At 41.1% G+C, this 27,468-nt stretch overlaps 1 protein-coding gene across 4 annotated transcripts; it reads right to left on the reverse strand.

Annotated features, from left to right (window-relative positions):
- Positions 1-612: 612 nt before the first annotated feature.
- Positions 613-21,786, reverse strand: hdr (hematopoietic death receptor). 4 transcript variants are annotated; one of them, XM_039803587.1, is made up of 10 exons: positions 21,595-21,761; positions 14,251-14,404; positions 13,925-14,053; positions 13,683-13,794; positions 13,427-13,518; positions 13,078-13,176; positions 10,083-10,123; positions 7,340-7,576; positions 1,764-1,800; positions 613-1,429 (listed from the first exon to the last, which is right to left on the reverse strand). In XM_039803587.1, exons 1-10 carry the CDS (start codon positions 21,616-21,618, stop codon positions 1,134-1,136), a joined length of 1,221 nt encoding a protein of 406 aa, XP_039659521.1. In that variant the 5' UTR covers positions 21,619-21,761; the 3' UTR covers positions 613-1,133. The 4 variants fall into 4 exon arrangements, with proteins under 4 accessions (XP_039659521.1, XP_039659523.1, XP_039659522.1 ...); XM_039803589.1 differs by having other exon boundaries at positions 7,514-7,576; positions 21,595-21,759; XM_039803588.1 differs by lacking the exon at positions 13,078-13,176 and having other exon boundaries at positions 21,595-21,786.
- Positions 21,787-27,468: the final 5,682 nt, after the last annotated feature.

Below are 27,468 nucleotides of genomic sequence, written 5' to 3' on the forward strand. Positions count from 1 at the left end.
CCCAATTTTTGAATTTGATCTGTCAGAGCCCATCAGCTTGCAATTATTCTGTAAAAAAAGCAACACCTGATTAAGTTTGTAAAATAAGTTAAAAAGAAAATTAATATCACAAACAATAGGCTGACACTGACACTACAGGCCATGAAAGTGAGAGAGAAAACAGACTATTAAGTAGTAAGTAATAAAGTATAAGTTGATATTATGTAACATTGTGACTAACTATTATAAAAAAAAATAAAAACAAATAAAATAAAAAAAAAAAGTAGTCAAGGCACTTTGGTATTGCAAGGCACTTAATACAACAAAGCTAAAGCGATGCACATCCGTAGAACCTTTTTGTGGTCATTGTGATAAGGAACATGGCAGAACTGTAACAATAGACCAGAAATACAACAGACACAAAAAAAAAAAAAAAAAATGAATCATTGTCCAACACATGCTTGGGAAATCAACAACCAAGCTGAACCCTGATTAGGGCAACACTTTTGATCAACAATTTTACAATACAGTCAGCCATATCGCATACTTTTTACAACCAAACCTAACTGCTGTCCAGCATAATATAATCTCATAGCAATTGATCACAAGGCATTTTGTTTATTGCTTCATATGTTCCATTGCTCAATCAGTGCGGCCATTAAGACATTCATTCCTAAGGTCTGATGAACATCACATTCACTATGTGAAACAATCAAGCAGTCTTAAGATTTGGTCTAATTTTAAGTAAAAAAAAAAAAGTTTTACACACTGATAAACAAGACACTTCTTGTAATTAAATACTCCCATTATCAACACTGCATGTAGAGCTAAGGAAAGTCAGAAAAAAGAAAACTGAATTCTAGCTCATTTTGGAGTGTGTGTAAGGCCAAGCATGCCTGTAATTAAGCCACTAAACAAGGCCCTGCATTACCTGAAGTAGCAGCAGCTTCAGTAAAATATTCACATTGTAAGTGTAAGACTACTATGGACAGGAGGTAGCCTTCTGAGGTGCTTATTGGACAATATGTACAATACTCAAGCCTACTCCAACAAGGACCTCACACCATGAGTTTTTCATGGCACATTTCAGGTAACAGGTTAGAGGTCATCTTCTTCATCTGGAGTGCTGTTTGCAAGGGGTTTTCTTGAACAATTCACCTCTCATTATCACAAAAGTAATGACCATTGAGAACAGCATTTTCCTTGACAGTCTCAGCTGTTCGCCTTTGATTTAAATCAAGCAATGCTTTTAGCAGGTCATTTAAGGTGGCTTCTTTGCCCTCTTTCTCCACCCAAATATTCAGCAATTCATGGATCTTGTCATCATAGAGAAGGTGGTCTTTGCTTTTGATTACATTGTCCATTATCCCAATGTGCCGGAAGAATCTCTTGTGGTAGTAGAAGTCCATTTCTTCAAAATACTCAAAGCATTTCCTCAAAGACTCTTCACCTACAACCAAAGATAAAGACCTTAATTAAACACCATCCTGACCGCTCAGGTATGCAGTCACCATTGTAGTTATAGGCTTCATTATTAAGTGATTTTGAACATGTAGAACTTGTACATAACTACACCTGACATAGGGGACTCAAAGCAGGTCACAAAGCAGGTCACAAAGCAGGGTTGCGACAAGAATGTGGCAGCATGAAAACTGAAATATCCACTGGGGTTTTTAACAAAGGTGTACCAGTGTTGTCACATTTGTGCATTTGAGTAACAATAGGGGGGTTGGGGGGGGGGGGTCTAGTGTTTGAGAGGAAGGAATGAAAGTAAAAAACTTTACCATTCACAGGAACAAGCTTAGGAAATTGCTTATCTTCCTAAATGACAAAAGAGAGAACAGTCATTAATCAAAGAAGTCTATTGAAATTATTAATGAGTCAGAAATTGTCAGTCCTGGTGAATAAAACTCATTGATTACTCAGTTACTTGGCATGTCCAAAATTTCCTCTTAAGATGACTCGCATGTTATAATTAGTAACAATATCAACACAACAGACATATGACACTACAGAAGGCATGTCTCACAATGACTGACACAGTGACAGTCTGTGCAGCCGCTCCCACCGTAGGGCACCAAGTGTGGAGGGGGGCACCAAAAATAGCCGAGACGAAGTGTGACAGTAGGCTAAGGGACTGTTCGTTATTTATTTCAGGGGCCACTGCAGGAGTTTTGGGATCTTTAGTCAAAATAGACATGACCCTCCCCTCACCAGTAATAATTTTTCTATGACCCCCCCAAAACGATTTGGAAAAAAGGCATGACCCTCCCCCAACAATTTATCGATACCTTCTGTACTGGTTTGCACCTGGCAAAGATATACAGATTTCCATTGTTTTTTTACAGCAATGACATGTGACTAAACCTCTGCTTTCTCATCTGACGCATCACACTCCTCTGTTAAGGTGTGGGGGCCATTTCAGTCGATTTACTCACCAACATTGTTGTGGACACACTAAGCATGGAAATTAAATGCACACTTCCTGCATTACTTCAAATACTAAGTTACTCCTCTAGTAAACTAGTATTAAGATGAAATAAAACAAACATTGAGACCATTCAGCAAAGGAAACTGGGTAACAGTCAACACAAACTGGTTACTATGGACTCGTCACTAGGCTTCCTCCACTTCGCCGTTTAAACAAAGTGGAATAAACGTATAAAAGTCCAAATCTACACAAAACCTGCAATCAATTAGTAAGCTGACATCAAATGTATACACATGGCATTTAGGAAACCTTTATTGCAACCTTGGCACGGTAAGATGTCCAGACTAGCAACATAAATTTTCGTTTTTTGCGTCCTGCTGCTCCCATCGTCAGCCAGTATATGAAAGCAGATGTATTACCTACCACAATTTAGTTGTTTTGTGTTATTTAAGATATTTATAAAATATCTGGTCATTCCAGACGCAATTATTCCACTCATTTTTTAAACAATTCAATTACCCGTTTCAGCCACCAGGGGGCAGTGCTCCTCCTGACCCCCAGCAAACTCATGGGTCAGACCCATCTGGTAACGAAGGAGGGCCGAGACTGAGAGCTACATGGAAAAATATACACCAAACAAGCAACTTTGAAATTTTGCTGTTTCTATCATACAAAAAGTTGGGTGCCCCCCTCTGGACTAAAAGTGTTGGATGAGCCTCCCCTCAACAAAGAATAAAAAGACATGACCCTCCCCTATTTTCCTCCGGTGGTCCATTCCATAAATACCGAACGGTCCCTAAGTCCTCGAAAAGACAGCAGGAGTCAGGAGCAGAGAAAAGAAAGAAGAAGAAACCGCGAGATGATGCCCGTGCATCACTTTCTGGTAAGTCCATGTTTAATCATGCATTAAATAAATACTGGAAATGTGCTGCTAATGTAATAGTTAGCCTATGCATACACATCGAACTAGCTGACGTTATTGCTAATGTTAGCAAACTCAAATATGTTATAACTTAGGTGCAAGCCAAATTGAGATATTAAGTTTAATATTATCTATGCATTTTACAAGTAACTGACGCCAGCTAGCGGTTACTTTACTTTAGATATTGAGCAGTAGTTTATGGTTTATTTTGACGTGGCGGTGGTTAATACTTTCTCAGTAACAGTTAGCAGTCAGTGCACAAGGTAGGCTAACAATTCCTCTTGCTTCAGACCATTTATTACCGTGTATGTGTGTGATTAATAGTCTTTAGCTAGGCATTTAGCAAAGTTTACCTAGCATAGGGTCATTTGAGAACGCATATTTTGGTGTTTGCAATGCATAATAAACCCACGACCATCTTTAGGATTGTCATTCAGTAGAATTCAGCGGAATATAGGCTACAGTCTCACACAAATTAGGTGAGGTGTCGGATGTGCAGCGGGACAGAAAATGGCTCTTGATAATGTGAAGTCTGAAGAACTCAGACTTTTAGTGTTACTGCTGCAGCTAGCTACATCTGAATGTGACAGAAGCTACATGACAAAATGAACTGGCATTTTGATTGCATTTATGTCAGGTTGCAAAGGCATGGAAGACATCTGCCGGGGAAATAGAAAACGTTTTGTAGTAGACAAAATGCTCTCGTAACCATATTTAAGTTTTATTCAATTAAATGCAAAACTAAGGTTTAAGATTCAAAAATGTAGTCTTGTGTAAGGTGTATCATTTTGCTTTTATTCCTGTAGGTAAGCTATAAATATAAAATGACATTATGAATGATATAAAGCAAACATTGTTGAATTGTGTGCAATATTGGAACTCATTCGATTATGCTTTTATATTAGATGTATCAAATAGTTGATAAATAATAAAGGGGGAGAGATCCTTGGCTGCATGCTTTCAGTTTTAAATGTTTATAATTTTTTTCGGTATAAGATTCTTTGTTTGAATATTTTGTCTCTTTCTATACGGATCCTTTTTCTGAGTATTTCTAAATTAATGCAGGGTCAATGCTGAGATACATACAAGGAGGAGCACATGGCCAAGAGGAAGATACAGACAACGAGCAACCATGAAGCAGTTCAGGCACACATCAACCCCAGCCGGCCAGCAGGTCTGTAGACTCCACAATAGTATCAAGCCCTGATCAACCACCCGCAACCAGCAGTTTAGGTTGAGATACACAGCAGAGAACCACCACCTCTGAAAGCACAAGTCCTGTCATTGAGAGTACATCAGCAGTTGACAACGTAGAGACCGGTGTGCCCCCTCCAACTGATCCTGCTCTTTGGCCGTCACAGGTTTTAGACGCAGATCGTGTTGAAATAGTACGAAGAGGTCCATTTAAAGTCCCATCAGATTTTAATTTTCCAAGGGGACTAGATGGCATGGCATTTCATAGTAATTCAAAACGCTCTCAAATGGAAAGAAAATCATGAGAAGTTGGCTTGTTCACTCGCAACAGAACAATGCTGTGTTTGCTCCGTTTTGCGTGTAAGCTTTTCAGTTTGAAAGCTACAAAGCTGACTGCAGAGGGCCACAGTGACTGGTCCTTCATTAACAGTAGTTTGAGGGGTCATGGAGGAATGTAGCTCAGACCATGCCCAATGCATGTTTAAATGCAGAGAACTGGACATGCGTTTACAGACAAATATGACAATAGACCAGCAGGAACTGACATACAGTACAGGCCAAAAGTTTGGACACACCTTCTCATTCAATGAGTTTCCTTTTTATTTTCATGACGTGAAGGTATCAAAACTATAAATGAACACATATGGAATTATGTACTTAACAAAAAAGTGGTTTAGATTCTTCAAAGTAGCCACCCTTTGCTTTTTTTGATAACTCTTTAAACCCTTGGTGTTCTCTCAATGAGCTTCATGAGGTAGTCACCTGAAATGGTTTTCACTTCACATGTGTGCCTTGTCAGGGTTAATTAGTGGAATTCTTTCCCTTATTAATAAAAAAGCAAAGAGTGGCTACTTTGAAGAATCTAAAATATAAGACATGTTTTCAGTTATTTCACACTTTTTTGTTAAGTACATAATTCCATATGTGTTCATTCATAGTTTTGATGCCTTCAGTGAGAATTTACAATGTAAATAGTCATGAAAATAAAGAAAAACATTGAATGAGGTGTGTCCCAAACTTTTGGCCTGTACTGTAGCTGGAGGCAAAAAAGAAAGAAGGTGGCAAGATGTTCTCAAACACTTACTTAAAATAACCCCATCTCTTGCCTCAAGGAATTTGTCATTTAGAGGCACTTCACAGCGTGTGTATGAGCCAGACAATGGAAACTTCTTAAAAAAGGAAGTGGAGCTTTTAAGCAGTTTTGATGCTGTGATGGAGAACCACCTGACCAAGATAACCGATGAAAGCTCCCGAACGCATTTTCTTGGACAGCAGACACAAATTGAACAGATCCAAATCATCTCCACGAGAACATTACAAAACAAACCAGACACAAATTCAGGAAGCGAAATATTTCTCCATTATTTTTGACTGTACACCGGATATAAGCCACAAGGAACAAATGTCCCTCATTTTGTGTTGATTTAGTGCCAAAGCCAAATATCAAGGAGTATTGCCTTGGGTATATGGTGGTGGTTGAAACAACTGGCCTGAACCGGTCTACTGACTTTCTAGACAAGTTGAAGGAACTCAACATTCCGGGGAAGGGGGAAAAAGCAAGGAGTTCAGGCCCGACTGCTACAATTTAATTCAAGGGATCTTGTCATAGCTGATGCTGCCAAGTTGTCCAGCGATGCCACTGGCTTTTTTTCTTCTCAAGAGCTACAAAGCGATGGAGCATCTTGACAAATCACGTCAACCTGACTGTGAAATCATAAAATTTCTACTAAATAAAATCAGAAGGTGAACACAGTGAATGTTCAATATTAATTTTGAAATAAAAAATGTCAATGTTGCTCACATAGACTTATGCATTTGTGATATTAACATGCATTTTCATGCACTTTGTAATGTCAGAATCACAGTGGGGAAACTGGACAAGGAGCACAGGCAGACCAGCGTTACCGGACAGCGGAGGTTGTCTGCTGTTAAGACAGCAAAGCATTACTTTATAGCAGAGGTGGGTAGTACAAATTATTATTTTTTTTACTCATACCTTTACCTAATTTTAATGTTTTATTTTGACAGCGAGAGATACTTCCGCTAAAGGCTCTACCACGTGACTGTGTTTCACCAATCAAACGTAGTTGTGCAGTCTCGTCACGTGACCGTACTCATATTGATCTCAGCGGCGGGACAGGTTAGCTTTACAGTCGTACCAAAACAAAAATGTCAGAATCGACCGTCGGCAATGCAGACACAGACGAGGAGGAATACCCCTGGCCTCATATTGAAAGCATGTTTACCTTAGTAAAAGTGCGAAACAGCAGCTACATTACCTTGTTCTAGTTCTGCCTGCAGAGCCTGGTAAGAAAGTATAAAGGTTTGGAAATTTGCTTATTTATTTTTTATTTATTATTATTTTATTGATTTTATTTTTTAAGTACTTGAGACTAACTTGAATTTACCTGGATTATTTTAATTGAAGCCATTTTGTAATTAATTAATTTTAAGTTATTTTATTAATTTGGATGAACTATAATTTGCCTAAAGATGACTATTTTGTATTTTTGTCTGTCTGACTGAATGCTTGTGTTAAAAAAATAAATCAGACGTTACTCAACAGTTACTCAGTACTTGAGTAGTTTTTTTCACCAAGTACTTTTTTACTCTTACTCAAGTAATTATTTAGATGACTACTTTTTACTTTTACTTGAGTCATATTATTCTGAAGTAACAGTACTTTTACTGGAGTACAATTTTTGGCTACTCTACCCACCTCTGCTCTATAAGAGTAAGCAGGTGAGAAGGAAATAAGCAAAAAAGGGAAGCAAGGATAGAAGCAGGGGTGGAAATGAGCTGTTGGGTCTCACCCTGCTGTCGGGCTGTGTGGGGACCATGGGACAGGCTGGCGGGAGATATGCGGGGAAGGCAGAGCAGGGCAGGCCAGTTAGACTGTGCTGGGAGTTACTGGCTGAGCTGCTGCAGAGGCTTTCACATAGCACTTTGCGCTCTTCCTCAATGCCGGCCGAGGATTTGGCTCTCACCAGTTGCCGGGACAGGATCAGATTCGAGCAGCTCTGCCCTGGGGTTTCTCCGTTGCTCCTTTCCTTAGTGGGACAGAGAAGAAAGAGATTTTTTAAAAACAGCTTTTATATATATTTCTCTGTCTACTGTACATTAGGTATGGGCTTCTGTATTCATCTTTATTCATTGTATAAAAATCTGAGGAAACTTTAGTCTCAGCTATCACTTTATTGTACTGCTCTGCCCTGGTTTTAAATACATTCTGAAGTATACAGTGGTTGCAGAAAGTAATCAGACCCCTTCCCTTTAACACACATTTTGTGCTGTAGATTTTTGCCAGTCAAGAACCCATAATGACAAAGTGGTAATGAAGGAATATTTTCCACCAGGTTGCAAATGTTTATAGAGCCTGCATTAAAAAGCTTGCACAGGGAGAAGTACTCAGATGCGCTTTCTGTAGTTTCACCACGGCAGACCCACGTCAGTAACATCTGCCATCGCTTAATTACGTTGTCAAGTGAAAGTGCAGTCGGATTCTTGTACACCTGGATTGTTTTTCCTAGTTCCTTATGAATTCTCCTTCACATCTTTCCGGGACCTCATGTCGTTTTCCACCTGGGCTAACCCAACTCTCTGAGAACTTCGTAAATCCTCAGCATCACTCCTTTATGGTAGAGTGGCTAGATGGAAGCCACGCATCGCTTGGAGTATGCCAAATGGCATTTAAAAGGACTCCGAGCATGAGGGAAAATATTCTCTTCTGGCAGAACTCTAAGCACTACGTCTGCTCAAAACCTTGGTAATACCATCCCTATGGAGAAGCTTCTCAGCACGACAATGACCAAAAGCATACAGCCAAGACAACACTGGAGTGGCTTTGAGACAAATCTCTGACTGCCCTTCAGTGACCCAGGCAAGAACATCAGCGGAGAGACCTGAAGAGGGCAGTCCGCAGAAGCTTCCGATCCAATCAGACGGAGCTTAAGGGTAGCTGCCAGGCAGAATGGGACAAACTTTTTAAATCCAGGTGTGCAAAGGGTCCATGTAACGCTTATCAGTTCAATTTTCTAAGCACAAACGGAGATTTGGAATAACAGAAAAATTGGTTAAAATATCAAATTTTTCATTTTTTCCCTGCCTTGAAACATTACATTTTTTTTATCTTTAACCTGTTTTTCCAATTTTCTGTTTTTATTCAGAGAGTCAGAAATTTTGAAAATTATAAAATTGTGTCTGGCCTCCAATTATTCAATACTGCAAGGATATTCTCTCCCTCGTTCCACCTAGTTACCAACGATTGGTTGGCTATTATCGTGGGCGTGTTTGGAGGCGTTTAGGCGGGCATTCAAGAAGACTCCGAGCAGTCATGTCGACGCTGGATAATTATTAAGTTAAAAGCACCAAACTTACTTTAAATATAGACACTATGCAATCTTGATTCAAGTCTGTGCTGGATATTGACAAGCGTTTCACCACTCTGTGAACGCCAAATAGTCACAAAGAAGTCACTGTTCCATTATTAATGTGACTATTATCGCCACTGTTAATCGCATCCCCAACTGGCACCGTCAGACACCGCCTACCAAGAGCCTGGGTCTGTCCGAGGTTTCTTCCCAAGAGGGAGTTTTTCCTCGCCACTGTCGCACTGGTCAAACTGCTTGCTCTTGAGGGAATTACTGCAATTGTTGGCGCTTTGTAAATTATAGTGTGGTCTCGACCTCTGTAAAGTGTCTCGAGATAACTTGTGTTATGATTTGATACTATAAATAAAATTGAAATTGAATTAAATGTTTTTGGATATTTGACTTCCAACATGTCGTCCATTCTCATTCTGTCTTTGGGTCTGGCTGCTGTGCTCGAGTGGGGGGCGGGGCGTAAGTAAGCGGAGGGAGGGAAGAGAATATCATTGCAGTATTGAATAAATGGAGCCCAGATGCAATTTTGTAATTTTCTAAATTTCTGATCCTCGGAATAAAAACAGACAATTGGAAAAACATTTTAAAGATCCGATTTTTTAATTCGTCATGGTGGAAAAAAAAAAATTAAAAATTGGATATTTGAACCCATTTTTCCAAATGTCCATTTAGGTTTAGAAAATGTAACTGATAAGCGTTACACGGACCGCAAAGCTTGTAGAGACTTACCCAACAAGACTCAACGTTGTAAATGCTGCCAAAGGGGCTCCCACAAAATGTATGTAAATGAGATTTCAGGTTTTGATTTTTAATACATTTGCAAACACATGCTTTCACTTTGTCATTATGGTTTATTGACTAGATGAGCAAACAAACCAGGGCGCAGGTTTGCAGTAGCGCCAATAGCATTCATTGCATGCTTAAAAAGTAATATTTCTGATTAACAGTGCACAGATTGATTTTGCGAATGCAAATGCAGGCTGTCATCTTCCCCCCCCCCAAAAAAAAATAATTGTAATTGTGTATTGCCTCTGGACAGCATGCACACGAGAGAGAGAATAAATGTGCGATCAATTACAAAAAAAATTTACAGTATATGGAACGCACTCATTTCTGGAGAAAATGTCGAGACCCAATACTGAAGCCACTGCACATGAAATTATTAGTGACTCACCAGTCCAGCTTTTAGCCCATCAGGTACATTTCTCTGAGTGTCTGAAAAAGGATGCGAGAAAAGAAAAGAAGAGCCATTTTACAGCAGGTATGTGCGACTTGAATTTCCCTTAATGGATAAATAAACACTCATTAACTAAAAAGGGCAAAAAACTGCTGCTGCTCTTTTTGGGTTCAAACATTTATTGCAGCACCTCTGGCCACACCAATCAGTGGTGCCAGAGCTATTTTCATAAGTCAGCTCTGAAACCTGACCGTGTGGCACTAATTTGTGCTGGATGTGAGTGGTCTTTACCAACAGCATTGCAAACGGTAGAGACCAGGAAAAATATCTTCACATGGCTTGCTTGTCAATGCAGAATCCAAATGGAAAAGGTGTTACTTGCCAACAACTGGATGCAAATCCAGTTTCAAGTTTGTTATGAATGATGACATACAGTGTCACAGACAGTGGTTTTAACATGTTGACTATGCAGGCCAACCTGATATTTACGTTTTATTATCCTACTACACCTTTTTCCAACATCAGCAGCAGAAAGTGTAAGCACATCAACTGCTGTACCACCTGCTGCTGTGTGATCATTAACTGAAACAATCAATGCCGTACCTGCCATTTGTAGTCCAGTAAAGCAGGTTTCTGACCATATTGCTACAGGAAATCCTGCAGCATGTTGGAAAAGGCTGTGTGGAGCACAGCCCATGTGTGTCAAAGACACAAAGCCTGCAGTGATATCACTACTCATCCTAAAACATTCATTAACCAACATGTTTCTGTCTGACACGCCCTGTGAATCACATAATGACACGCCCTGTGAGTCAGATAATGTCTTTCCGGCCTAGTCATATACAGTGCTGCTCAGGAGTATTGGAACCCCTGCTAAAGTTGACTAAAAAAAAGGAGGAATAAAAATGTTTTCTCTTTGTGACTGAATAATCTATCATAAGTAAAATTGTAAAATAAATAAATGTTCTTCCTTAAAGGTCCCATGGCATGAACATTTTTAACATTGATATGAGTTCCCCCAGCCTGTCTATGGTCCCCCAGTGGCTAGAAATGGTGATAGGTGTAAACCGAGCCCTGGGTATCCTGCTCTGCCTTTGAGAAAATGAAAGCTCAGATGACCAGTTTTGGAATCTGCTTGTTATGAGGTCATAACAAGCAAGGTTACCTCCCCTTTCTCTGCTTTGCCCGCCCAGAGAATTTGGCCAACCCATGAGAGAGAGAGACATCATGGCTTTCAAACAAGAAAAGTGGCAGTTGGTCAAGGCCACGACCCCACCATCCACCTTGCCACTCCCTCTCTCCTTGTCAATAGCTTCAGACACAGAAATGGCACATCCTAAGGAAAGCTCATTGTAGGACTGGCTCTAGTGGCTGTAGTTCTGCACCAAAGCTGAATTTCGGGAAAGAGACTTCAGATACAGTATTAGGGGACCACTAAGGTCTATATAAAAGCATCCAAAGAGCACCATGTCATGGGACCTTTAAAATACAGGGCGCATAAGTACAGAAACCCCTATGTTAAATTCCCATAGAGGCAGGCATATTTTTATGTTTAAAGGCCAGTTATTTCAAGGATCCAGGATACTATGCATCCTGATAAAGTTCCCTTGGCCTTTGGAATTAAAATAGCCCCACATCATCACATACCCTTCACCATACCTAGAGATTGGCATGGGGTACTTTCCATAAGACCATCTGTCAATGCAAATCAAACCAGCTATTAGGCTAATTGAAATAAAACCATGCCAATCTCTAGGTATGGTGAAGGGTGTTCTCAAAAAGGTTGGGTTTTTCCTAATTCTTTCAATTAAGGCATTAAGATCAATTTCCAAAAGATGATTTTTTTATTCCTCTTTTTAGTCAACTGTAGCAGGGGTTCCAATACTCATGAGCAGCACTGTACATTTAAAAACGCAAGTTCTACCTGAAAGTTTTGACTGTCCATTGTTCGTTTTAGCTAAGCTAAACCATGGTAGCCCTGTTTGCATAGCACATCTTTTGTACAGTAGCTTAATCCATGTGTGTCAAATGCAAATGAGAAGCCAGAGCTTGACGACATATGTCACTGGACAGCCAGAACAAGTGGATAAAAACAGTATGTAGACATTGTTCAACCAAATCCGGATAATGCTAGGTCTCTGGAAGCCGTGCTTACTGATTTGCAACAGTATCAACTGAGTACATGGATTACTGGAGTAGGGAAAAACAAAGTGCTCCCATCAGCATTGAAGAAGACCTATCAAAGCAATAAGCACTGTAGAGGTGTTTATTACTACAGAGAAGAGACCTAAAAGGAATGTTAGGAGAGCACAGCTGAAGCTTTTGCTCTGGTCTCAAAACATCTTTTCAAAAGGAATACAGTGAAAAATTTGCCAGCTGGCTAACACTGGCACATTTACAGAAATGTTAATGTGCATTGTCCTTTATAAATAAATAAAAAATGTATAAAAAAAAATAAATAAAAAAGTGCTTGAGCCCCGCCATAATGTTCCCGTATATGTGCATTGTTTTTAAAAATCAAATTGGAACCATTTAGCACTGAAACAATTGACTGATTAATCAAGTAGTTCATATAATCGGCAACTATTTTGATAAGAGGACAAACATTTGAGAGTAAACTGAATATTTATATGTTTTGGACTGTATTTCGGGGTAAACAAGGAGTTTCTTTAACCTTCAGCAAGCCAAACAATTCCATGCTGCACTAAGTTTTTCTTCTCAAAACTGAAAATGTGTAGTGTCATACTGGATGCTATAATTTACTTTGCCAGGTCCTAATTTTCTGACTGCATCTGTTGATGTTGTCATCGTTCTATTCGGTATATGCCGATTATGGTAGGGCAGAAAAAAATTTAACTAGAAGATTTTAAAATGGTTGTAAGTACAGTCACTCTCCTTGGATACGCATTTCATCTTTAACAGAACTTTGAAATGAAGGATTTTAAATATTTCCCAGCCAGTATCTTTCCTAGAAATAGTTTTTTTAACCTACCTGTTGCTTTACGATGTCTCCTTGTGCACACAGCAATGATTATCGCACCAATAACCACAGCAGCAATCAGTACAAGTGGCACAATCACAGAGGCCTTTGCTGATAAAAAAAAATTAAAAATAAAATAAATAAGAAGCAATATTGACAACCATTAGCACCATATTATGGTAATAATACGTTTCATACTTTGTTGCTTTTCTGATGTTGCAGCTTCATATGTAAAGTCGTATGCATTTTTGTCTTTTAAAAAATAAAATATGTAAAAAAACCAAGCATGTCTTCAGTGATGACTGGTGTCTTTAGAATGTTGTGCTTTGTTTGTGGCATTAGCTTCCACTGTGCTGTGTACCTGAGGCAGAGGCAGCATTGGTCTGGATTTTCTTGCACTCTGTGTTGGAAGTAGAGGTGCAGCTCCTCTCCATCCCTTCATCTTCTTCACACCTGAATTGAAAGCATGATGGAATTAAAATGAGTGAGGCTGTCTTAGGAACAGTTGTCTCTAATTCAGATACAAGTCTCTAATTCAGATACAAGTGACAAAGAAGGATTATTCTTCCATCACCAAATTTAAATAAACCAAGCATCAGGTGTGTCCTTAGACTCACCTTGAACACGTCTTGCATATCTCACATGGTTGGTCAGGAGCACAAAATCTTCCCAATTTGCACTGACATTCAGTATCTTGAGTGGGAGTACATGGCCTTACAACTTCCTGATCTGAGATAGCAACATGAAAAAGACCTTGTTAAGTCCAAGTTTATGCTCGTAGCACTTTGAAAAGGTTGAATATGGATTTTTCTTCCACAGTCATTCCAATCAATAGCGTAAAGCCGTCAAGCAGAATTACCTGAGCGACACCGTGTGCACTTCCAACACAGCTGCAGTTCGTTAGCGTGCTCAGTGTATGTCCCATCGTCGCATTCCTCACACTTCCCCTTCTCTCCTGCTCTGGTGCAGGGCGATATCTTACGTGTACCTTACACACACAGAAAAGTAACCCCCAAATATCTTTATACACCTTCTTAATTGAGCCTTCGCTCTACTTTAACAATAACCAATCACAATGAAAGCTCAACCTGCTTCATAGCTCTGGTGATGGATTTTATTGATTTGATCTGGTGACAGAACTTCAGTCTGAGTGGACTAAATCAAGTCTAGCTCTATGGGTCTTACCAGCTGGACAGTATAAACAGCAGATGTTTCCATCCAGGTACTCCAGGTCGGGTTTGCAGGAGACGTCCCGCCTGGTCCGGTTGCCTACCAAGTCAAGGCCAGACCGCGGATATGCCCCCATGGGTTTGAGGTGCCAGATCAATGTCAAAAAAGCCTTTGGGAGAAGAAAAAAAAAAAAAAAAAAAAGAGGAAAAACAACAAATATTGTAGTTATTGGTTGATTTCTTTTTGTTTTAGAATCAATTTATTGAACATTTAGTGTAGTATACGCAAAGATTTCTAAAATTCACTGGCTCCAGCATTTAAATTTGTCAACTTCAACTTAGAATTGATTAATAAAATATCCAACATTTTATAGACCAAACAATTAACAGAGAAAAGTATTGGCTGACTAATCAATAATGTTTATAATCATTAGTTGCAGCCCTCATTTTGATAATCCCGTAATTGTTGTTGATAATCAAGTAAAACTGACTGGTTTCACCTTTTCGAATGCGCTTCCGTTTTAGATCATAGTAAACTGAATACAGTTGGTCAAATAAAGGGTTGGTATTTGAGTCACATTGGACTCTGGGACATTGTGATAGATCAAATCGAGATAACAATCAGCAGATTCAAAGATAATGAAAATACTAAATTGCAGCCCCAACTATTTGTTTTTGTTCCCTTTGGTGTCTTTGCTTTTTCCTCACTACGGTTGCACTAAATGCTTGCTCTTGGGGGAATAATTGGAATTGTTGGGTCTTCTTAAATTAGTTTGGTCTATACCTACTCTATCTGTAAAGTGTCTTGAGATAACTTATTTGAAACTAAATAAAAAATTGTTCATTTTATAAAAAAGGTGCTACAGTATGCATCTCTTTTTACATTATAGCTATAGTGCGTAGTTTGACTTCTGCATGAGTCTTAGTATTGACAACAATTCTGTGGCCGCATCCACATGATCCACATGTTGCTAGTAGCCAAGGAGGACACAGAGTATTAAAAAAACATGGACTCTTCAGAAGAGGTAATTATCTTCACTCGAGTTTCTGTGCACGAAAGTTACCTGCCGACACCAAATTCTAAACACAGCCATGCTGAGAAATACAGAGTTGTGTGTGTTTTAGCTTTATAATCAACTCATTTGACAATGGCTTGAATGTAACGGATGTTCATTATAACAAAGTTACGCGCTAAAGCTTTAAAGCAACTAGTAGGAACACTTTGTGTTGAGTTTGGCAGCCACTGTGAACAAAGCTTTAGTGTTTCCATGAGCACCGTCATGTTGTAAAGATCTTTATCTGGCTAGTGTGTGCGCCTTTCTTTGGAAGAGAATTAAAGAAAGACATTTTTAATTAAAGCTGCGAGAAGCGATGGACGGGCCCTCGCGCCTCTGCGCGTGTCAGGGTTACCGGCGGACGCCGCTCCTTGCGACCGTGCATTTGCGCGGCACTCAGACACCGCAAATCGTCAACGATGAAAATGGAACTCCCTGCCGAGTTCAACGATACCTCACACAAGACTCTACGTCATACGGTTAATTAGCTGTTAAAGGGGCGTGGCTAAAGCATAGGGGGTGGGTCAAACCATCACCAATTGAAAAGGAACTCTCTGCTGAGTTCAATGATATCTCACACAAGGGTCTACATCAAACAGTTCATTAGTTATAAAAGGGAGGCATGGCTTAAATATAGGGGGCGGGCTAAACCATCACCAATGAAGAAGGAAGTCTCTGCTGAGTTCAATAACACCTCACAAGACTCAACCTTAGATGGGTCAGGATTTATGAATCTCAGATAACTAAACCACCAGCTACCACTGACCTGAAGGAGCACCATGCGGGGCACCAGAGGCGGTGTTGAGGAACTCTTTTGCGGCTCAACACATCTAAATGCCGCTGATACGACCGAGCTGTGACGGAGTACTGTAGCGGCTTAAACAACTTGCAATCGCCGCTCTGTAGCACGGAGCTCCGCTTCGACGTTTGTTTTTATCGTTTTGTTAACGATTTGTTATTAAGTAGAGGGAGAAAAAAAAAAAAAATAAATAAATAATATCAGGGATTTTATTTTTAGGCCATATTGCCCAGCCCTACTCAGAGCAGACTGTGGCCCAGCAAAACATCTGGCTCCACATGTCGCAGCTACCCACTGACGTGAGACGCGAGCTTCTGTACGGCCCCATAGCTCCCGATGGACTATTTGGGCCCCGCCTTCAGATAGCCACGTCCCACCTTCACCAAGCGGCCGAAGACGCGGAGCGGCTCCGAAGGCGGTTCCTCCACAGCAGTGCCGTCACCATGACTACGGCGTGGCCTCTGCTGCGGCGGCGTCTTCCCAGGCTTCGAGCTCCGCTCCTCCGCCCGGCCCCCCTCTGCAGCGACTGCCAGCTCCACATCACCGGCAGGCTTCATGGAGCTGGAGGACCATGAAGGTGGCCCCCACCTGGTCTAACCCACCCCCTGACCCACCCAACAAACAGCGGCGGTAGCAATGTCGGGGCGCGGGGAACGTCTGTCCCTCCACGGTTGAGAGCAGGAGACACAACGGCAGCGACCCGGTGGCCGCTCCCGCCCCATACAGCAGTGACCGTGCGCCGCCCTTTCAACAGAGTCCTACCATGGGCTAGGCGACACTATCACGTCTTGCTCAGCGGTGGAATGGGCTCTACGCTCCTTGCTGGCCATGTCTGTCAACAACACACAAACATGCGCACACCCACTTTCGGAGCACAGCGTGGCATGGATGAGCCGTGGACATAAACTCGATTGTCATGACGGCCAGGCTGTCAACGCCAAGACAAGATGCACTGATCTCTGTTGTCGCGCACCACGCCACAGTGTCAGCGTTGTCTGTGATGCGTCTTCTGGGCATGATGTCTGCGGGTCACGTAGTAGTCCCCCTGGGTCTCCTCCACATGAGGAAAATCCAGAGGTGGTTTCATCGCCAGCGCCTCGACCCCATACACCACAAGTGACGAATGCTGACCATCCCTCCCTCTCTTCAGTCAGACGTGGCATATTGGGGAAACCCCCGGACCCTGTCATCCGGGGTTCCCCTGGGCAAAGTGACATCATACGTGACAGTGTAGACAGATGTCCCTTATTGGCTGGGGAGGAATGTGCAAGTCACAGGTGGCTGGAGGAGAATGGCCACCTCCCCCCTCCCACACAAACTGCCTGGAGCTGTCCATGGTGCTGAAGGTTTTAAAACACTTCACCCCAGTGGTAGCGGGGAGACATGTCGTGCGGACAGACAACATTACAGCAGCAGCGTTCATAAACCGCCAGGGCGGCGTGCGATCGGCTCGGCTATTGGAAATAGCCAGGAGCCTCCTGCTGTGGACCCACAGTCATCTGTTGTCCCTCAAAGCGGTTTACATCTCCAGGGTTTTGAACCGGGCAGCGGACCTAACGTCGAGGGGAGGACCCTCTCACAACGAGTGGAAATTGAATCCCTCTATTGTTCAGAAGCTGTGGAGCAGGTTCGGGAAAGCGGAGGTGGATCTGTTCGCCTCACGAGAGAACGCACAGTGCGCAATGTGGTTTTCCTTGAGCACACGGGACAATCCACCCCTCGGCGTAGACGCCTTCGCTCACCAACCCTGGTCCAGAACCCTCCTTTACACTCCATGCCCTTTCATCCATTTCTACTGGCGCGATATGTCTGAGCCCTCTATGACCCACTCGGTCCTATCTCACTCAACGTCGAATGATGCTCCATTGTAGGTGTGCTCTGCCTGCTGCTTTGTGTATTTGATAGGCACCATCAAAGGAGTAGGCTATTACTTTGACGATGATAAAACACATCAGTGCCGCTCACAGGAAATGGCTTACCTGTAAACAAATAAAATAAATAGTCTGTTTTTTCTTAGTAGTTTTATGGAGTTATGGTTCAGGTGTCACACAGTCACATGACTGTGCCCGACCAATGGAATGCACTTCTGATCAGGCCACAAGATGAGAGCAGGGCAGGTGAATATGATGGTGGGGATTTCCTACAGACATGCTTAAAGGGAAATTTCACCGCTGGAAAGCTGAATATATCTTTAAATTGGGTCACTAATGTAGTAGAAATGTGAAAAGAAAATTGAAAGTGGTGCCTTCTAGGCCGAGATAAGCCAGAAAATGTGTTTTTGGCTCATATGGATGAAATACACCAAATCCCAGAATGCACTTGCTTTGCTGCTGTATGAGGCCACTCCCAAGCCAGGCCTACCCTTTACAGACAGTGAGACGATCAACTCAACAAGTGTGTTTTATTGTCATTTCAACCATATACACGAAAAAACGTTTCACCGTGGCTCAAGTGGTGTTACACATTTAAAACATGCTTTTTTTTGGCCACAGCTGATACATTATCTTTCAGCGGATTGATTGATAGCTCCAGAGTGGACAGAACTGTGTCCATGGCAACGCTCTGCTATGCATGGCAACTGTGTGTTATCCTTAGCAACGGTCTGTTATCAAGAAATAACAGACCGCATTCTACATTAGAATTCAACCAAGCCATGTAATAAAAGAAGGCTAACACATAGCTACTAGCATTAGCTCTTGGTGGGCTGTGGTATAAACAGAGTATAAACACAGCCGTACATTTGCGTGGGATGTAGCTAGAATTGTCGGCATTTTACAGTCACAAACTCCACCAGCAGTTAGTTGGATACAAATTATCCCATTTCTGCAACAGGCAGTCCGGGCTAACACAGCCCACCTCCACTAGTAGTCTTTCCCGGTGACAGAGCAGCAGGCTGGATTGTCCACAGCAATATTTCCACAACAACAAAAACACAGCACAGCAGTCTCTGAACTCACGTTGGGAGTTTTGTTGAAGTTGGATGTAGTCCAGTTTGTTTAATGAGCGGACACTTGCAAGCAGGATTGGTGAACAGATGGCTGGCTAGCGTTAGCTTTCCACCGGCACACTCGTTCAACGCTCCCCGCTGATGAGGTCACTTTACCGGCCACAGGAATCGAGCACCACCGCTGGTCTCCATGCACGCGAAGCTCGCGTAGTGTGTGGAGTATTGCGTCTGTAATAAAGTGTCCTGCATATTCTCCGATGTGTTCCAATGTATCCCGGTGGTACACGTGTGCGGTAGTTTGAATGCACATAATTGTTGTTCTAAAATTTCCGTCGGGATGAACAGTTTCTGCTCCTGCTGAGAAGCTAACGAGGATTCAAGATGGCTGACACTCGTTTTTTCCTCGGCAATCTCCGGAAAAAGCCGGCAGCCCAACCCCCTTTGGGCTATGCGGAAGTGGCTCCTAATGCAGGCTGTAGTCTTTTGCCTCTGGGCAAAAAAACCTCAGATGACGCAAAAATCGTCATTTGAGGCTTTTTTCCAGACCCACAATACAGAGATCTCCCCTCTCAGGGGGACCTGAGGGAGGGAAGCATGGTCATTCAAAAATACTACCAGGTTTCTACTGATACAAAGCTTAATGCTAATCTGTGAAGTTTCCCTTTAAACTCTAGGAGTGTTGAAATTAATTGCATCGATGCATTGTGATGCGGACCTGGAGGATTCTGCATCCATTCAGTGACAGACCATAATCAATTATTGCCTACTGACATTTATTGTCTGCTGTGGTCAAACTCCTGTACATTTAGGAAGTGTCCTTTTTAAAGCAGATACAATCACACACACACACACACACACACACACACACACACACACACACACACACACACACACACACACACACACACACACACACACACACACACACACACACACACACACACACACACACACACACCACACACACACACACACACACACACACACACACACACACACACACACACACACACACACACCTTTCTACAACAGTCGAGAACCCTTTTGCAATTATGTAAAATGAAAACTGCTGCCCTGATTAAAAATAAAAAATAAAACTTTTGACCGGTAGTGTCTGTCTGTATTTGTTGATGAAAACCATATAAAGCAATATATAATAATATTGAGGTGAGGATGAATCTTAATATCGAATTATTGACATAATAATCAAATCGTGACAACAGTGAATATTTATAACCCTATTAAACTCCAATCCTCAGTCTGATAAATGCAGTATTGTTAAATCAAATAAGCTGAAAAGAATGACATCTTAAACTTACCAGTTTTAAAAGAAATTACTCAAACTCATGCCATCTTTACAAAAACAGTGTGTACAAATACAGTCAATAACTTGGCCAGGTTAAGGGGGAAAACCAAATAAGGCAATCATTCTCCAGATTGCTGTCCACACCCATGGCTATGTCGTAACATGACCCACGCTCCCCAAGTTTGCTTAACAAACAGTCTGAACAAGCCAGGTAGACCTTCCATAAAAAAGGAAAAAAAATTTTAATCATACAAACTTCCATGCCAAACTGAAAGTGACCTTGTTTAACGACGCAGAAATACAGAAGACATTTCAACTACAAAATCGATTGAATCTTTAAGAGACGCGCTTTAAATCGGCATGCCTATAATCCATTATTTAAATAAAATATCAACTTCCTGGGGTAGTTTACACCGCCACTAGCCGAGTAACGTGATGTGGAGAGATAACGTCAAGTGCGTGATGTCAGAGGGAGAAGACTGGAATTTTAAAGTAGCCTAAGTAGCGTTATTTTTGCGGATAATTTAACTGCCGAATTGAGGAGAGATTACTAACAATTCATAAAATACAGTTTGGCCCAGAATCTAGGATATATACGCATGGAAATTGCTAAGAGCACTTCAAATTGACGTATTCATAAATGGAGATTTGGGAAACACAACAGGGAGACACCACATGGTTAGGGTATGTAGCCTAGGTTTTATTCGTGAATGTTATTACTAATTTACTTAACTAATGTAAGACTCATTGTTAATTCACCCCGAGCAATCGAACATAGGCACTTAGAGCAGCTCACTGTCGTGTATGAGGGGAAAAGAGCTTGAATAAACTTGTTACTTTTTGAAGACTATGAGGAATTTCGCACTCAGGCTCAGAGAGACTGAGAGGGACTTTGACGGATGAATGTGACATTTTCCGAAGAGTCTCGTAGACACAGACTAGCTAACTACCAGAAAATCCCATTCATTTTTCCTATTTTGCCGGGTGGCCATATTTAGTCAATATTCAATAGACTACAACAGAAAAATATAGCCCCCTTGGAAAGACTTCTGAGAGCGAATAATATGTTGAAAAGTTCGGATGCGCTCAATGGACAATGACTCAACGCAACCATTTATTATTTTTTACCTTCAGAAAATGCCAGGAGCGAAACAGAAGTAGTTTAACAACGTAACTCTTAACAAACAGAGGCAGCAGCTGGGCCCACTACAAAAGCAAACTTTTGAGCGGTGTACGATTTGAAAGACACTTACCATGTATTGTAGAAATTGTGTCATGCTTTAGTAGCGATGTCTAAATCCACAGAATTATAGGGAGTCATTTCCAAAGTTCCATTTGCGGCAAAGCGCTTTGACAGGCGTTTTATATGCTACTGTCCCAAAGTCTAGCGCAGGTGTGCGTAATGACGTACTTCGGCTGGGCGGTACCGCACCCAGCAGCCTATCCTAGAACCACCATCCGACACACAGACAGATAGATATAGCCTATAGGCGACTTTATTTATCCAATACAAAAAACACAGACCACTGATGTAAGAAGTATTTCAGATTATTTGCTTAGGCCTAAGTACAAATACCAATATAAAAAGTAAAGAAACCCCTTTACAAGTAAATACCCTGCATTCAAAAGCCTTCTTACTAAGTAAAAGTAGTAACATAATTTATGTACCGTGTTATCCAAAAGTACTTGGTATGCACCCCTTGTGTGTGTCAGTTTACCAATATCTAATGAGCAGTTGTCTGTCGTACACAGATAGGCCTTTACTCTGTACACTGCTGGAACTTCTGTTTTAGATGATAAGGCCAGGGAGGAGGCCGAAAACCAAGATAAGACATTAATTTTGCATCCAGATGGACTGTAGTGCTGCCTGCTCATCTGTTGCACCGAGGTCAAAATCAATTCTAATGATATGGAAAATGTAATTTTTTCCTTTTCTTACAGGCTCCTCTGTACACTGAAAGTTAAGGTATGTTGTTAGAGGGATCTCTTGACACACTGTGCAAGGGGGTATAGTAAAGGGTAAGCACATGAGCTCAGTTGACTCTTTTTTTGGAGGAATAAAAACTTTGTCAAAAGGTAAGGGGGACCTGCACGCCTTTTGGGCATGAAGCCACACAAAAGTAACCTACATTAAGAACCACATTCTTGTATAAGGTGTAAAGACGGACGGGAAAAGTGCTTCTGAGTCAACAGATGTGTTATGCGTCATACTACTGTCAAGACAGTTGATGTATCAACCAATTGTATACACAGTCACACTGACTAGAGCCAGTGACGGACTGGCCTCCTGGAATTTGGGCAAATTGGACCCCTACGGACCACTACTTTATGTCTTTGGTTAATTTTAATAAGTTATTTTATGCATGCAGCCACAGATTTTCAAGATTGTACTGAGGCGAGGTGCGTGGAAAGATTCACTCAGAAGGCAGAGTTATTAATTTCCAAGTTAGATTATTGACAAAAATAGGGCCGGTGTGTTGCAAATGCCAGGGCTGTTTTTTGATCCCAGTCCGTCACTGACCAGAGCTCTAAGTTTAGGTCACATGAAATGTTTGTGTGCATTATAGTGAGTATCAAACCACATAAGCAGGGCCACACGGAACACACACACAATTTTCAGCAGATTTGAAAAGGATTAAAAAAATAAAACTCAATATGTTAACATGTCTCCACCCCAAGCAGAAAAACTGTCCGCAAAATTCTGTAGATTTTCACCACTGAAAACTGTAAAAAAATAAATAATAGTAAGCTAAACAAATACATACTATCCAAAGCAATCACTAAAATACTGTCATTCATCAATACAATTATTCATTGAATGCAGTGACTTTGTTTTTGATTACTTGTCAAAAGCAATGCAATTTAGTGTCTAATGATATCTTGGATATCAGTTAGACTAACTTTTTTTTTCAGTTCAAATTATACGTAACCCTACCCAATAAATCTTGTGCAGATGCTCTGAAAAGCAAAAGACCCACTGGTTATGTCCTGATAACTAAGTTTTTGATTACCTGTCAAAAGCAATACAATTGCTAGGACATACATTTATACATTCATGCATCCATACATTCATTGTATGCAGCCACTGTAGCCGCAATCACGTGACCAGCCGGCGGGCGCCTAGTTTCATAAAATATACTGTATTGGTGTGCATAAATGTTCGCACTATATCATAAAGACCCATTCATGAGAATGTGTTGCAGGGGGACAGGACACAGCCCTGTGCGGCTCCTGGGGGGCCAAAGGGCCAGATTAAACTCACTTCTCCTGTCACACAGAAAACTCAAGAATATGAAGGAGCTGATGTTCAACTGTGTTTTTGTTCCCTCTGTAAAAGAACACACTACAGAAAAAAACTTTTGTTGAACAATTAATAGATTATATTTACATGATTTAAACATAAAGATGAGAAAACAACATTTTGACCAAAACCCATTTCAACTCAACCTGTTCAAGCCAAGAGAGGTGCTCACAAGCACATTGTGTTAAAAGCTAATCTGTGTGAGCAACACACACACACACCAGTGGCGGCTGCTGGTCTTTCAAAGAGGGGAAGCTCATTTTTGGCCTACATCATAAAAATTGTCCATTTATTTATACGCAAATTCTGCCCTACGTTCCTTTTCAAGAAAATGCTCTGTGACCCTGTCGTACCAACTAGGCGTCTTTTCCAGTGACTTGACCAGTGTCCTCTCAATGACCGGCAGAGTTAGGCTGCTTAAACGGCCTTGACCCATTGTGTTACAGGTGTAGGACTTGAGACTCTGTTAGAATAAAATCAACAGTTTGACACATCTGGACACAAAGTGGTGAGTGTGTGTGTGTGTGTGTGTGTGTGTGTGTGTGTGTGTGTGAGACCCTTGTACAAACGTGTTTACTTTGCATGCTGTGAGCTCACAGTCAGTTCCTGTTTTACCTCTCAGTCAGACTTCAGATCAGAAGTGATTTGATTTGAGTGATGAGTGATTTGGAAGAAGAGGACAAAGCAGAGTCTGTAGTATCTGACTGTGTGTCTTTGAATAGCCAAAGATCAACCTCTAGACTTCAGTAATGAACTTGGACCCTCAGACACAAAGAGTTGAAATAAAATGTCATTTTTTGTCAAAAAACATTTTCATTACAAACTAAATTCAAACAGAACAGTAACAACACTTTATCTGTGAACATCTGAGCTTTGAGACATTTTTGGTCAAATCTTGATATTTTTAGCAACAATAAACAAATCCATTTAGTTATGAAGAAATGTCTTCACAGAAAGGAGTGAAGTTTCTGTGGAGGAGCAGCCCTCCAGATCCAGAACCAGAGCTGGACTGCAGACAGCCAGTCAGACGGCACTGTAAGACATCTGTCTGCTAATGTCTTCATGTCTGAAAACAGGATTCTTCTTTTGTTGCTGCAGTCATTTACATTTACATTTTTTATTGTTAAATTTTACCTCATCGAGGGCAAGCTGCTTCCCTTGGCTCTCGTCTGGATAACATCCCAACCTGCAGCAGCCAATCAGATCCCTCCTGCAAGTGTTGACAGGGTAACAGTCGTACAAGTCTTCACTGACGCCCAGTTGGAGGAGTACTTCAGGAGGCGAGTCAGTGATGAAGAGCTGTCCAGCAGAATCATTTCACATATCAAGACAAGGGCCTCCACATCATGTGTATGATCCCAGTCTTCTGCTGGATCACTGCCACAATTCTGGACCACATGTTGATGACAGACTAATAATATTGCCTAGTGGAAGCATAAATCAGGTGAATAGAATTGGTCCAAGCACCAAGCCTTGTGGAACACCATGGCTAACTTTAGCGTGCATGGAGGCTTTATTGTAACATTAACAAACTGAGATAGATCTGATAAATATGACTCAAACCAGCTTAGTGCAGTTCTCTGAATGGCAAATAAATGTTCCAGTCTCTGTAACAGAATGGTATGGTCAATAGCGTTAAATGCGGCACTAAGATCTAATAAGACAAGTACGGAGACAAGTCCTTTGTCTGAAGCAGGGCCGTCTCTGTGCTATGATGCATTCTAAATCCTGACTGAAAATCCTCAAATAAACTATTGTTATGTAGAAAGTCACATAACTGATTAGCGACTACTTTCTGAAGGATCTTGGAGAGAAAGGGGGGATTAGAGATACTGTAAGTCTATAGTTGGCTAAGACCTCAGGTTAAGAAGAGGTTTTATCACAGCTACTTTGAATGTACATATCCTGTTAATAAAGACATAGTGCTCATATCTAGTAAAGAAGTGTTAACCAAGGGTAAAGCTTCTTTTAGTAGCCTAGTTGGGATGCGATCTAAGAGACAGGTAGATGGCTTAGCTGAAGAAATCTTAAGTGTTAATTGGTGAAGGTCGATAGGAGAAAGGCAGTCTAAACAAATGTCAGATCTTAAAGCTGTTTCTATTGGTCCTGCAATTATAGTTAACCGGAAGAATTTGAGGGCAAGAGGTAATTAATTTGTATCTCTAATTGTTGTAATTGTACATTAAAGAAGCTCATGAAGTTGTCACTACTAAGAGCTATAGGAAGACATGGCTCAATAGAGCTATGACTCTCAGCCTGGTTAGCTGAAAAGAAACCCTGGGTTGTTCTTATTTTCTTCTATTAATGGTGAGTAATAGTAAAATGCTTTGGCATTTCTTAGGGCCTTCCTATATGTTTTCAGACTGTCTTGCCATTCCAAACGTAAATTATTAAAGAATGGTCTGATAATAAAGGATTCCGTGGAAATACTATTAAATCTTCAATTTTGATGCCATATGCCATAACATGGTTGAGGGCGTGGTTAAAACAGTTTTTTTCATTTAAATCTCCTACTATGTTTTACTGTTGCTGTGGTGGTTTTAAATTTTATTAGGTTTTTGTGTATAACTCCTCTTTTGTTTAAATTTTTTTAATTGAATTGAGTCAGGGGACAGCCACTGTTGTTATAGAGTGGGTAACTGCTCCAATGGAAGCACAGAAAAGCGTGTCGGACTGCAGCTCTGCTTCCTGGTTTCAACTCTTGGTCGTCATGGTATAAAGGACAATTCTGGCGCAAAATGAACCTAGGGTAGGGTGACCAGACGTCCCGGTTTGACCGGTACAGTCCCGATTTTAAGTTGCTTGTCCCGAGTCCTGAAAAAAGCCTGTTGTGACGCTAAAATGTCCCGGTTTACACCAACCACTATGAAATTGTCCCGGTTAAACGGTTAACATCATTTACATTCCCCCCTTTTTTTGTGCTGATCCGAAAATTGATCCGATTTGTGACTCATAACCGTGATCCGATCCAACTGTGAGTTTTGTGATCTGTTGCACCCCTATACAAGACCATTCCAAATAATCAAAGTGATGTAAGGAAAAACAGGTTATTGAACTCATGTCAATTCCTGATGATTCATAAGATATAAACGAATGAAGTAATGCAGAAATCATGAATTAATTCATGCATTAATTCATAATTCATCTACCCTTCCTTAAAGTGTTACCATAACTTTAGTTCAAGCCTGTGGCAGCAGTTCCAAATAATTCGTTTAGTGGCATGCAAAGAAAAATACCTTTTCACAAGTTTAGTGGGTGCATTTTCCAAAAGAATGCTTTAATTCTGAAAAACAAAGTTGATCACCAACGAAAGTCACGCAATGTCTTTTAATATTATTTCTTAGATATGTAGGCTACATACAAGACAATTCACGAATATTAAACTGAGATACCCCATTATGTTGTGAGCAGTAGGCCTACGTGTGCTGTTGGCAAAATTGTGTCTAATCTGTCTGTGTCTATGTCTGACCTGGGCTGGCACATGTTCACGTTAAAAAGTGTGTGCGTGCATGAGCACTACGGTCACTCACAAAGTGTCCCGGTTTTAGTTCCGGGAAATCTGGTCACCCTAACCTAGGGGATAATAATGGGTTCAGAGTTGACCGTTTCTGGGATATGTTTTCATGCTAATCGAATGTGACCAGTTTTAACCGCTAATTAGCTTGTAACGCTAGTAGTCGGGGCACTGGTAAAGTAAAAAGAAATTGCTATTTCTATACCACTAACAAGGCTCAAAATAACACCACACTTCCAAGGTAGCATAATGAGGGTCCCTACATGTAAACCGAAGCATTGAGAACTTTGTAAGTGTACAGACAGTTTATTA

The sequence above is a fragment of the Perca fluviatilis genome, chromosome 6, assembly GCF_010015445.1.
Source record: "Perca fluviatilis chromosome 6, GENO_Pfluv_1.0, whole genome shotgun sequence".
NCBI classification, from domain to species: domain Eukaryota; kingdom Metazoa; phylum Chordata; class Actinopteri; order Perciformes; family Percidae; genus Perca; species Perca fluviatilis.

What these genes read in the sequence shown, in the direction of transcription:
- hdr (XM_039803587.1), bottom strand. Translation starts at nt 21,618, where the DNA reads ATGACACAATTTCTACAATACATG. An exon ending in GAGACATCGTAAAGCAACAG is followed by an intron (nt 10,124 to 13,077) that starts GTAGGTTAAAAA and finishes ATCCTTTTTCAG; the next exon opens with ACACTCAGAGAAATGTACCT. An exon ending in CCACACAGCCCGACAGCAGG is followed by an intron (nt 1,801 to 7,339) that starts GTGAGACCCAAC and finishes TTTGTCATTTAG; the next exon opens with GAAGATAAGCAATTTCCTAA.